The following is a 12,402-nucleotide window of genomic DNA, read 5'->3' on the forward strand; positions in this document are numbered from 1 at the left end:
CCTGGGGTGAGCCCTGGCCTGGCCCTGGTACCTTCAGCCACCCGGGGCTGGAGCCGCCCAGGCCCGCTTGGAGGGCTGGGGGCGGGGTGGGGTGTGGGGAGGATGGATGCTCCCCCTGCCAGCAGGCCTCGCCCCGGGAGTGCTGCGGCGGGGGAACGGGGGGGCTTGGGGACTAATGTTGCATCACACGGGGCCATGCACCACCACGACGACAATTTCAGATTTTTCTGCCCCCTCCAGATATTTTATTATTTCTGCCATGAAAAGTACAAAGAGTCGGGTCCAGGGGTGGGAGCCAGGAGCCCGTCCCCTCTGGGGGCCCCACTGTGCCGCAGGGGGCCCTGTTCACACTCAGGTAGTTTCTCCCCATGCTGGGTCCTCCCAGACACCCCTGGGGTGCAGCTCTTATTGCTACTGAACTGGGGGTCCCCTTGGCCCACCAGTCCTGCTGGGTCTGGGGCTGCCTGGATGCCTGGGTGCCTGGGACAGGGGTCCCCAGGCTGGAGCGCCCCAGGGCAGAGGAAGGGGGGGGGCGGGGAGGCGGTCAGACCTGGGATGGGGGGCAGCCCCGGACGTCTGGGTCCATCACCCACCCCAGGGACACACGCACACATGGGCAGGGTGGGGGTGGGGGGGTGTAATAAATATTTACATTAACAATAAGTTAAACCTACAAGAAGCTGCAAACAGGCACGACACAACACAAGGCAAAAAAGCTGGGGTCAGGAGGGGTTGGGTGGGGTCCCAAGGGTCCCAGAGCTGAGGAAAGCCAGCAAAGAATCAGAAACAAACAGAAACTGAAACCACTGAAAAGCAAGAAATTATCCCGACGGAGGAGATAAAATAAATAATAGCAGTAATAATAACAACAACAAGAACAACAACAACAACAATAATAGTAATAATAACAATAATAATAATAATTAATAATAATAATGGTGATGAGGATGGGGCTGCTATGGGGGACTCAGCCTGTTGGGAAGGTTGGGCATTCTGGGGGCTTTTCTGCCCTTTTCTTTGGCCGGGATGCTAGAACTGGCCAAGCAAAAGCACCCACCCCAGCAAACTGAGGAGGCTGGGGCAAAAAAAACCCCCAAAATACCCATTTTTAGAGTAGCTGGAGAAAGGTGGGGACAAGACACACCCGTACCCCCACACACCCCACACACCCCCCCACCCCACCCCCCCGAAACATGCTGTGACCGCGCCTGGGGGTCACAACCTCTGGCCCGGCCCCCAAGCAATACGGGGGTGGGGCGGGGAAGGAGGAGGGGGGGGTGGGCACGTAACAGATTCCCCTCCCACCACCACCCTGCAGCTTTTCTCCTGAGGGACGGTTTTGGGGGCCATCAGGGGATTTTTTTTTTTTCCCTTCTTATTCTCTTAAAAAAATAGATGGTTTTCTGTCTGTCGCTCCAGAGGAGTCACCGCAGACTGTGTCGGTCTCTCTCCCCACTACTGTTTGCGCTACCATTATTGTTATTATTCGTTATTGTTTGTTCTTTTTCCCCCAAAAAAATTTCCCCCTCCAAGAAGAAAGAAACAAATGGGAAAAAAGAGCAGCGAGAGCAACACCCCCGCCCCTAACTCCTGGACCAGAGGGGAGGGTGGCAGAGCCCCCACTTGACACCAGCCTGGGGACAAAACGAGCCGAATCGCGTGCTCGGGGCAGGGGGTCCCCGGGGCTCCGACCCGCAGACCCTGGGCGCCGCTGCGGGTGCTCCGGCCACCGCCGGAGGGGGCGGTGCCGGGGGCGTGGCCTAGCGCTGGGGCGGGGCAAGCCCCGGTAGACCTTGGGCTTGGGGGCGTGGCTTGGCCGTGGGGGCGGAGCCTCGCGGAAGCAGGGAGGGGTCTCCCCCTCCTTCCCTCCCCCACGGTACCGGTGGGGTGGGGGGAGTGGGCCGCTCGGTCCCGGGGGACTCCTGTGGTGTCCACACCTCCCCCCAGCCTCCCCCCGGGGGGGTGGTGGGGGAGAGGAGGAGGAGGAGGAGGAGGAGGAAGATACCCTACTTCTCCCCGTTTATGGGGTGTGTGACCTCCCCAGAGGAGGAGAGGAAAAGAGGAAAAGAAAAAATATATATATATTAAAAAAGGGGCAGGGTGGGCGTTGGGCTGGGACCTGCCCCAGGGAGTGCTGTGGGTCTCAGGGGTCCCTGACAAGGTACCTGGGCTCACTGGGGGTTTGCCACGGCCTCTGGGTGCTTGGGGAGGGGCAGGTGTCTCCACAGTGCCCGGGGGGGGGCACTGGCCCCCAACATCTCTGGGTGCTGGGGGGGAGGGTCCCCAGAGTCTTTGGGGGGTGTGTGGCATTCCTGGGTATTTTGGAGGTGACATACACACACACACACCGCCACACCCCCATATCCAGACTCCTACATGATTCCCAGGGTTACTGAGGTGTCGGGGGGGGGGTGTGTCTGTCCCCAGGAATTCCACTGTCCTCAGTGTCCTGGGGGTTCACCAGTCTTTCCAGAGTGGTGGGGCGGGAAGCTCTTCAGGGGTACCCCCAGGATCTCCATGCCCCCACTGTGCCCAAGAGCTCTGGAGCACCTGGGGGAATCCTCAGGGTGTCCATGGTGCCTAGAGGAGATGTGGGGGTGTCCGTGGTAGCCAGGCTGTCCTTCAGATGTCCCCATGGTGTCCTTGGTGCCCATGGAGGGGGTCCTCAAGGTCTCCGGTTGTCCAGGGGCGTTCTACACGGTCTCCAGGGTGGGAAGGTCCCCACAGTGTCCTTGGTGCCTGGAGGGGGGCCCCACAGTCTCCAGCATATCCTTGGGGTGTCCCCATGGTGTCCTTGTTGCCCACGGAGGGGGTTCCCAAGGTCTCCTGCTGTCCAGGGGCGTTCTCCATGGTCTCCAGGGTATCCTTGGTACTCATGGGGGTCCCTGTGGCCTGGTGGTGCCAGGAGACCCGGTCCCAGGGGCCAGGGGGCCAGTGGGGGTGGGGCTCAGGCCTTGTGCTGTTTGCTGGTCTTGAAGGAGACCTGAAGCACGCGGTCGCCCAGGCGGTAGCCATTGAGGCTGGCAATGGCCATGGCTGCCTCCTCGTAGTTGGTCATGGTAACAAAGCCGAAGCCCTTGCACTTGTTGGTGGCAAAGTCACGGATGACCTTGACATTGGTGACAGCACCAAAGGGCCCAAAGAGCTGCCAGAGGACGCTCTCATCTGCCTCAGGCGCCAGGTTGTAGACGAAGATGCACCAGCCAGGGCCAGGGGCCCCCAGGCCCACCCCAGACAGCCCTGGCACTGCCTCGATGGCCAGCGGGGAGAACCTGGGCAGCAGCGACAGCGGGCTGGCCTGGGGTCAGGGTGCCCCCCAGATGCCAGGTGTGTCCCCCCCCCAGGCCACACAGGCCCGTGCATGGGGCTGGGGCTGCAAAGCTGGACTGGGGGGGGGGGGGGGGGGGGGAAGGGGAGGGGAGGGGCCATTACCTCTTCACTCCGTACGCCACATTCAGCAAATTGTCAAGCCTGGAGGGGACAAGAAGCCATTAGGAGGAACATGAGGGTGTGCCCATGTAGGTGTCACTTTGCCATGGGGGTGTCCCACACCCTGTGGTGGCCCCATCTCCTGGGGGTGTTCACATAGCGCTAGGGATGTCCCCATGCTCTGTGGTGGCTCCATCTCCTGGGGGCTGGCCTCATGGTGATGGGGATGTCCCCACACCCTGTGGTGGCCCCATCTCCTGGGGGCTGTCCTCATGGTGGTGGGGATGTCCCCACACCCTATGCTGGCCCCATCTCCTGGGGGGTGCCCCTGTTCCCAGGGATTTCCCACCCGCCCCGGGGCCCCTGGGCACGTTGAGCTTACCGGAAGCGCTGGGGGGGGTGGTGCAGGGTGCCATAGCGGCGGGCGCTGGGGCAGAGGCTGAGCAGGGCCCCCCCTGACTTCTGGCCCGGGCTGTTGGCGAACTTGACGGTGATGGGCTCAGTGGCTCCCAGCGGTTTCTGCCCATGCAGCCCCCGGACGGCCTCCTCTGCCTCCACACGCTTGTCAAAGCGGATGAAGCCCACCCCCCGCGAGACACCTGCAGATGTCAGGCGTCCGGGGGACAGAGCCCTGAGTCTCTGCTGCACAGCCATGGGCAGCTGGACAGGATGGGAGTCCCCTGCACAGATGCACCCATGGGACCCAGGCACCTGGGGAATTTCCCCCACAGATCCACCCACGGGACCCAGGTCTCCAAGGAATGCCCCCCCGCCAGACACCCAGTGCCCACCCTTGGGACCCAAGCATCCAGGAAATTGTCCCCCACCCAAGGGTGTCTTGGCAGTCCCCTTCCCCTGGGGGACCCAGGCACACCTGTGACCTGGTCAACAAGGATGCGGGAGGTGATGATGCGGCCGTACTGGGAGAAGAGCTGCTCCATCTCCTTCTGCCCCATGGCCTTGGGGAGGCCACTCACATAGAGGTTGGCATCACGGATGGAGGCTGAGCTGGGCCGGGCATAGGACACCTGGGGGGGTGGAGTGGGGTGAGGGGTGTGTGTCAGGGTTGTCAGCCCGGGGGACGTAGGTGTCCAGGTGCCAGAGCTGCCTCCCATCCATGGGATCTCCCTCCAGGGATGCAGGCACCTGCCTCCCCCAAGGACTCCCCTAGTGTCTACCCCCTCCAAGGGACTCCCTGGTGTCCACCCCACCCCCCCAGGGACCCCAGTGTCTGCCTGCTCCGAGGGACCCCAGCATCCACCCACCGCCCCGAGGCACCCCTCTACTGCCCATCCCACCGAGGGACCCCAGCATCTGGCACCTTGATGGTCTTGGTCTGCAGCTTGAGGCCGTTGAGGGTGCTGATGGCCTTGTCAGCGTCACCTGCCTCAACGTAGTTGACGAATCCGTAGCCCAGGCTCTGCCCTGGGGTGTGGGGTCAGCACCAAGGGTGGCCCCAGCACCAGGCCCGGTCATGCCATCCCCAGTCCCCACCCCCACCCCCATCCCAGTCCTGTCCCCAAGGCCCGTTTCCATCCCACCTTCATCTCTGTAGCTGTTGACGCCTACCCCCATGTGTCCTCACATCCCTGTAGTAGGGTCAACCCTGTGGTTGAGCTTGCAGGACCTGACATGCCCAGAGGCGCTCCTGAAGGTGTCCCTACCCCCATGTTCCCATCCACATGCTCACCCCTGTCCCAGTCCCCATGGGTCCCCACGTCCCATCTCCCTGTTTCCCGTGTCCAGGCTCCCCACACCCCATGTCCCCATGTCCCATCTCCCCATGTCCCCATGTCCCATCTCCCCATGTCCCGTTTCCCCATGTTCCATGCCCCCATATTCCATCTGCCCATGCCTTGTGTCCTGTCTCCCCGTGTCCCATCTGCCTGTGTCCCTGTGTCCCATCCACCATGTCTCCCCAAGCCCCATGCCCCTTGTCCCATCTCCCCATGTCCCATCTCCCTGTGTCCTGTCTCCCCTGTCCCATACCGGTGACCTTGTCGCGGACAAGCTTGCAGGACTCGATGTCCCCAAGGCTGCCAAAGAGGCTTCGCAGCTCCTCCTGGCTCATGCTCTGGGGCAGGTAGTTGACAATCAGGTTGGTTTTGCTGTCGTCGGCCACGGTGGGGACCGGGGGAGCCCCATTGGGCAGCGCTGCTGCCACCCCCGGCCCTGGCACTGCCACCACTGGCACAGCCACAGGAACGGGGACGGGGCCACAGCCTGACGGCCCCGGGGTGCTGGGAGCCTGGGCCTCCACTGTGCTCAGGATCTGCTGAGGGGGTGGATGGGCATTACAAGGGTGTCTCCATCACAGGACAGCAGAAGGACATGGCGACAACGGAGGGACCGAGACACCAGGGTCATGGGGACAGCACGGGGACTGACAGACAGTCACAGGGAACCCCAGGCAGCGGGGACAAGGAGTCATTACCGAGGTGAAGCAGGGACAGAGCCATGGGTGGGGCACGGGGATGGGGGCAGCAACGTGGCAGTGGGGATGAGGACATTGGGGGGGGGGGGGGAACAGGGACACCTCAGGTGGGACATGGGGGCGGTGGACTCTTTGAGGCCCGGGCACCTGGGTCCCCACAGGCTGCCCCCACCCCCCAGCAGGGCAGGAGGCAACCCAGGCCTCCGGGCTCCCATCGCTCCCCGAAGCAGGAGGGGACCCAGGCATCCGGTGCGCCCCTCCCCCCGGGGGATAATCCCCCATTGTGCAGCGGAGCCCCCGCCCCTTCCCCCCCCCCCCCCCCCCCGCACAATAGCGGGGGACAATGGGCCTTTATTGACGGGAGACGGGACACCCGGGGGCGCCAGCCACGGCCGCGGGACCCAGGCGCCCGGGGGCTGCCCGTGTCGTCCCCCCCCGCCTCGGCGGGATGGGGACCCCGAGGTCCGGGCCCGCCAGGAGCTGGCCAGGGTCTGAAATGGGGCGGAGGGGCCGGACGCCTGGGTCCTTCGGGGAGGTACTGTGCCTTTAAGGGCTGGGGGACCGCGTGGGGCAGGGGGCCGGCACGAGCGAGAGGGTTTCTGTCCGTTTGTCCGCCCGCGGGGCAGCGACAGCCCCGAAACTGGCCGGTTAGAAAAGTGAAAGCAGAAAAGCCGAATAACACCGAATCACATTGACAAAATGGGATTTACGGGCAACACAGACGCAGACACACGGACACACACACAACACACGCCCGGACACGGACACACGCCCGGACACAGACACACGCCCAAGACAGCAACACACGCCTCTGCCGCACACACCCGCTCTGCCCGGGGCTGCGCGTGTCTGCGTGTCGCGTGTGCGCATACGACTCCTCCCCACACACAGACATCCCTGTGCCCACGCACTAAAGCAGAGGCGTGTGCGTGTGCACTGGCACACGCGCGTGCCCCTGTGTACAGGCCCTGCTCCGCTGCAAGCACGCGTGTGCATGTGGCAGCAGCTCTACACGTGTGGGCCAAAGGGAGGAGGACTCGGGGGGTGGGGGGGGGGGGAAGGCAGGGGACAGCTGAGTCCCCACCCCACCCTTGCACACACGTGTCCCACACGAGCACACAGGGCACACCCATGTTCCAGCACAGCAGATGCCACATGGGCCGACACACCCTCCACACCCTGCATGACACGCACGTGCCCGCCCTTTGCACACATACATGTGCCCTCAACATGTGATGCACACGCGTGTGCATGCAGCTGTCGTGGCGGTCCCATCCCCACCCAAGTGTGTCACACGCCATCACATGGGGGACACACACAGAAGAGATGGGGACATGGGGGGTGGGGATGCTGGTGGGCTGGAGGATGAGGGGGTGGGGGGGGACACAGTGGGGGGGGCAGGGTGAGGGGGGATGTTGGATGCCGGGGAGCTGGGGGAGGGCATTCGGGACAGGGCTTTCAGGAGATGGAGGGTGCTGGGGATACCGGCTGCGCCCTCCCAACAACACCCCAAACCCCCACAGCCCCTCCTCCCGCTCCTACCGTCACCATCGTCGCGGGGCCGGGGCTGCGGCCGTGGGGGCTGCTCGGGGGGGCCCCCGCAAGGCCCAGCAGGCTGGGGGGCACTGCGGGGGGCCCCGAGCCGGGGGGGGGCGGCTCCGGGGGGCTCCGCCGCGGCGTCGGGTGCTGCAAGCGGCGGCCCCGTCGGTCCTTTAAACGTCCTTGGGCGGCCGCGGGGCGGGGCCCCCCCAAACCGCCGCGGTGGGCGCGGCCCAGCCCCCCCACACTGCTCCGCGATGGCTCCGTCCGTTCCCCCCCACCGTCCGCAGGTGGGGCAGTCCGTCCCCCCCGCCCCCATACCCCAAAATGGACTGGCCCCCCCAGCAAAGCCCATTGGCTGCCGAGCAGGCGGAGCCCCCGACGCCCCCCAAGACCCCCCTATAGACACCGCCTATAGCCCCCCCGGCCCCGCCCACGTGACCCGCGAGGAGGTGGGGGGGGCCGGGGGAAGGAGGAGGAAGGTGATGAAGGCAAAGGGCGGGTGTAATAAAGAAGGAAGCGCTGGGCGGGGGGGGGGAGAAGGAGGAAGGGGAGGCAGGAGGAGGAGGAAGGGCCGGGGGCTGAGCAGGGAGGGGGCGGGATGGGGGAAGCGGGATGGGGACCCCACAGTGGCACCGCCGGAGCGGGGGGTCCCCGGCGCCGGGGCAGGGCGGAGCTGCCGCCTGTTCAGCACCGGGGACAGCGCCGGGGCGTGCCCCGCCCCGCCCCCCCGAGGGCGGTGGCGGGGGAGGAGGGGCTGTCCTGGGTGGGCCGCGACCCCCCGAGCTGCGGGGCAGCCCCCCGGCCCCCCCCCCCCCCCATTCCCTCGCGCCCCGGGTGCTCCCAGGCAGAGAGTGGGAGGCAGCAAATAAAATCCATCACTTTAATAGAACGGGGGGCACCGGGGGGCCCCGGGGGGGGGGCAGGTCCCCCCCTCCCCAAGACAAAACCAGGGTCCCCACTGTCCCCCCACCCCATTGCCCCGGGGGAGGAGAGCAAACATGACAACTGAGAGTCAGGAAATAAATAAAGGGTGAGCAAGGGGGCCCAGGGCAATGGGGGTTCAGGGTCCCCTGAGGCAGCTTGTGGAGCCCAGGGGGGTGAGGGGCTCCACCAAGTGCATCGGGCTCAGGGTGCTTGGGGCGGGGTGGGGTGGGGCAGGACCCCCGGAGGGCACTTCCCTACCTCCACACAGCATGAGGTTGCCCCAGGGAAGTCAGAGCGACCCAGCGTGGGGAAGCGGGGGGCCGCCCCGCTAAGTGCCGCGGGGCTCGGGGTGGCTCTTGAGTGCGTGGAACTTGAGGCCTTCAGGGCGCTCAAAGCGCCTCCCGCAGCGCTCACAGGGGAAGGGGCGCAGCCCTGGCCCCCCATGGCGCCTCATGTGCCATGTCAGGGAGGCACGTTGGCGGCAGCGGTACCCGCAGACCTCACACCTGGGGGGAGGGGGGGGGACGGCAAGGGGAGGGTGAGGGAGCACCTTCATCCCCCCTTCTGCAAGGTGCAGACCTTGCACCTTGAGAAGGGTTGGCAGAATGGGCGGGGGTGTCAGAGAGAGTGGGGTGCCCTGTGTCATTCGATGCAGCAGTGACCCTACAATATCACTAACTGCAAGTGGGGGTCTCCCCATTGACCCCCTTGACACTTCCCACAGGGGGTCTTCCCAGTGTCCTCCCCCATCACTCACTGCAAGGGGGTCTCCCCGGTGTGCGTCCGCCTGTGCACCTCCAAGTGGTTCTTGCGCTTGAAGGACTTCCCGCAGGTCTCACAGGTGAACTCCCGCACGCCTGGGGAGGAGGACGTGGGGGGATGCTGGGCAGACATGGGGCGGGGGACACTGGGGGGACACGGCACAGGAGATGGTGGGGCTCACCAGAGTGGATGACCATGTGCCGGCGCAGGTGGTTAGCCAGGTAAAACCTCTTCCCGCAGCCGGGCTGGGGGCACTGCTGGGTCCGGCCCTTGCGATGCACCAGGTTGACATGGTTCTGGGGGGCAGAGAGGTGAGGGGGTCCCTGGGGGACCCAAGAGGGCACAGGGGGAGCAGGGTGGCCCCAGCCCAAGGAGGGAAGGGAGGCGCACCTGGAAGCTACTGAGAGCAACATAGACTTGCCCGCAGCCTGCATAGGGGCAGGCGATCGGCTCCGGTAGCCCCTCGGGGTCAGGGTGGGGGGCACGGCCCCGCCTGCTCCGCCGCCGCCTGCGCAGGGAGGGGCGACAGCACAGCGTGGGGTAAGGCCCCCACCAGAGGCCACAGCGCCAGGCGGGGCCCAGGCATTCAGGGGCCCCATTCAACATCCCTTCATGTACCTGAAGGCTCCTAAAGCCCTTCACAAACCCTGAACAGCTCCTCCAACCCAAGAGCACCTCTGAAAAAGACCCCCACAGTACCTGGAAACTGTCCCAGTCCCCTGCCCCCCAGAAAAGCCCCTGCCCTCCAAAGTCCCCAGAGCCTCCCCTCTTGTCCCCAAAGACACCTCCATAACCCCAAGGTCTCCCCCAGCCCTAAAAAAGCCCCAACCCCTGCACACCTCCAGTCACTGAACCCCTTGTAACCCCCAGGCCCTCCCCAGCTCTGAGCCCTCTTCATGTCCCCAGAAACTTAGGAAACCTTGTAGTGACCCCCAAAAGACACCCCCAATACCTCACACTTCCCCCAAGCCCCCAGCAACACCCCAAACTGTGCCACCCCTCCCAAGTCCTGAGTCCCCCCACCCTGGCCACCTTTGGGCCTCCAGGTACCCAAGAGACCCCCAACCCCCGCTCCCCTGACCTCTCAGGCTCTTTGGGGATCTCGTAGATGATGGCTGATACATCACCCCCATCAGTGTCCTCAGCTGGGGGGGGCAGGGGGGGCTCCTGGGGGGACTCAGGAGGGGGCTGTGGCGGGAGCTCGGTGGCAGGGAGGGGCACCTCCTCCTGCTTCAACCCCAGCATCTCATCCTCTTCTGCTGTCAGTGAGTTAAGTGAGGCACTGCTGGCACCCAGCCACTGATGCCCCCACCCCCAGCACCCCAATCTCCTCTATTCCTGACCCCAATCCACTTCAGACCCCCAACAGTCCAGTCCCACCGGCCCCCCCCAGCACCCCAATACCCTCCAAACACCTGAGATCCCAGCACCCCAGTCCCACTCACCCCCATAACCCCTGCTCCCCCATACCTGTCTTAGGAAGGTGGGGGTCTGGGGGGGGTGGGGGGAAGGTGCCCTCCTCTTCCAGCAGAGCACAGGGCACCTCGTCCCCCGTCACGTCCAGCTGCAGCCCCCCCAGCGCATCGTAGCCAGGGCTGGCCAGGATGAGGAGGGGGGGACCCTGCAGCAGGGTGGGGGGCCCCCCCTCAGCCAGCGCTCCCCGCCCTGCACCCAGCCGCAGAGGCAGTGGTAGGGGTACGCAGACCACAGCCTCCAGAGCTGCCGCCCGCCCCTCCGCAGCACCCTCGGGGGGGCCTGGACCCGCAGGGGGGGCCACTGCCACCCCGCCTGGTGCTGACGGGGCCCCCTGTGGTGTCGCCTCCGAGCCTGAGCTGCAACCCCCTGAGGATGAGAAGGAGCTGCCGGGAGCTGCTGCTGCAGGAGAAAGAAGATCAAGGGGAGCCCCCGCCCCCAAAAACAGCCCCCCCACACCATGACCCAAAGAAGCACCCTGGGCCCACACACCCCCAGGCCAGGCCCCCAGACAACAAAGTCAGGTCCCCCAAACCACCCCTGAGCCCCACCACTGCATCCCCACAACCCAGCTGAGTGCCCCCCTGCCCACCCCCTCCCAACACGCACCATCATCACTGTCCCCGTCGGAGTCACTGAGGGGTCGCAGAGGCGAGCGCAGATCCTGGAAGTAGCGGTGCCCACGCTCGCACTGCCAGACGGCTGTGGTGTAGAGCCCCACGGAGGGGTCCAGCTCCGCCAGCCGCGGCTCGTAGGGGCAGCGCTGCCGGTGGTCCTCGTACCAGATCACCGCGTGCCGCAAGCAGTTCACATTGCGCCGCCGCCCTGGGGGAGGGCTGCTGGCAGCCTGGCACCCCCCACCTGACCCCACGGCACACCCCACACCCCCAACCCTATCCCCCCCATCAATCCCCAAGCCCTGCCTAGCCCCCTAGCATGCCCTAGTCAACTCCACAGCACCCCCAGATGCCCCAGCCCCTGCCCAATGCTCCTCCAGCCCCAGCCTTATCCCCCATCACCACCCAAACCCCACCCGCACCCCTGGCAGCCCCAGGTCTCCCAGCCCCTGCCTGAGCCCCACCCCAGCCTGAGGTGTCCCAACTCACAGCCCAGAGGTTCCCCCATCGGCAAGGGCAGCCCCCGCCCACCCACCCCCTCCACTACACTCACTTTTCTTCCGTTTGGGCTTTTTAGGGACCTGCTCCCACAGCTTCCTGCTGAGAGAGAGTTGGTGGCCTAAGGACAAACCGGGGCGCCCCTCTCTGCGGAGGGCTGCCCCACGATAGCTGCAAGACGGGAAGGGGGCACCCGAGCCCCCCGGCCCCACCGAGCCCCCCGGCCCTCCAGCCCCGCTCACCCGCGCCGCCCGGCGCGCTGCCCCCGCTCCAGCCCCAACAGGTAGGCCGCCAGCTTGGCATCGCTCCAGCCGCTGCGGCGACGCAGGTCGACCCAGGGCCCGTGTGCCTCGCCCAGGTACACCCGCCGCACGTCATACTTCTTCCGCGACTCCAACCGCCGCCGCGCCCGGTCCGACTCTGTCAGCCGCGGGCGCCCCCGCGCCTTCCGTCCGCCGCCGCCGCCTCCTCCCGACTCCACCGCTGGGCCGCCCCCGGGGCCGGGGCCGCCGCCACTACCGCCCGCCGCACCCAGGCCCCGCTCGGCCGCGCTCATGCCGGGCCCGCCGCCCCGCGCCGCGGCGCGCCGCTGATGACGCCACCAACACTTCCTCCGCTGCAGGCCCCGCTCACGCCTTTTTTTCGTGACAGACGGCGCGGCGCAATGCGCCTGCGCGGAAGGACCGACCGGACCAGTCGCGCGCCCCGCGGCGCCGGCATACA

The 12,402-nt window shown here is 66.0% G+C and overlaps 2 protein-coding genes across 11 annotated transcripts; both read right to left on the minus strand.

The window, feature by feature from the left end:
• Window positions 1-893: 893 nt before the first annotated feature.
• Window positions 894-7,414, minus strand: ELAVL3 (ELAV like RNA binding protein 3). Its single transcript, XM_075076075.1, has 7 exons — window positions 7,406-7,414; window positions 5,419-5,704; window positions 4,751-4,854; window positions 4,304-4,457; window positions 3,812-4,028; window positions 3,433-3,471; window positions 894-3,272 (listed from the first exon to the last, which is right to left on the minus strand). Exons 1-7 carry the CDS (start codon window positions 7,412-7,414, stop codon window positions 2,948-2,950), a joined length of 1,134 nt encoding a protein of 377 aa, XP_074932176.1. The 3' UTR covers window positions 894-2,947.
• An 857-nt stretch (window positions 7,415-8,271) lies between these two features.
• On the minus strand, window positions 8,272-12,392 carry ZNF653 (zinc finger protein 653). 10 transcript variants are annotated; one of them, XM_075076221.1, is made up of 9 exons: window positions 12,060-12,392; window positions 11,735-11,778; window positions 11,174-11,389; window positions 10,562-10,966; window positions 10,173-10,350; window positions 9,482-9,599; window positions 9,273-9,387; window positions 9,087-9,186; window positions 8,272-8,835 (listed from the first exon to the last, which is right to left on the minus strand). In XM_075076221.1, the coding sequence occupies exons 1-9, from the start codon at window positions 12,233-12,235 to the stop codon at window positions 8,658-8,660; spliced, it is 1,530 nt and encodes a 509-aa protein (XP_074932322.1). In that variant the 5' UTR covers window positions 12,236-12,392; the 3' UTR covers window positions 8,272-8,657. The 10 variants fall into 10 exon arrangements, with proteins under 10 accessions (XP_074932322.1, XP_074932321.1, XP_074932320.1 ...); XM_075076220.1 differs by having other exon boundaries at window positions 11,735-11,781; XM_075076219.1 differs by having other exon boundaries at window positions 10,173-10,347; window positions 10,562-10,933; window positions 11,922-12,392.
• Between the last annotated feature and the right edge of the window lie 10 nt (window positions 12,393-12,402).

The sequence above is a fragment of the Phalacrocorax aristotelis genome, chromosome 28 (genome assembly GCF_949628215.1).
Source record: "Phalacrocorax aristotelis chromosome 28, bGulAri2.1, whole genome shotgun sequence".
In the NCBI taxonomy this organism is placed as follows: Eukaryota; Metazoa; Chordata; class Aves; order Suliformes; family Phalacrocoracidae; genus Phalacrocorax; species Phalacrocorax aristotelis.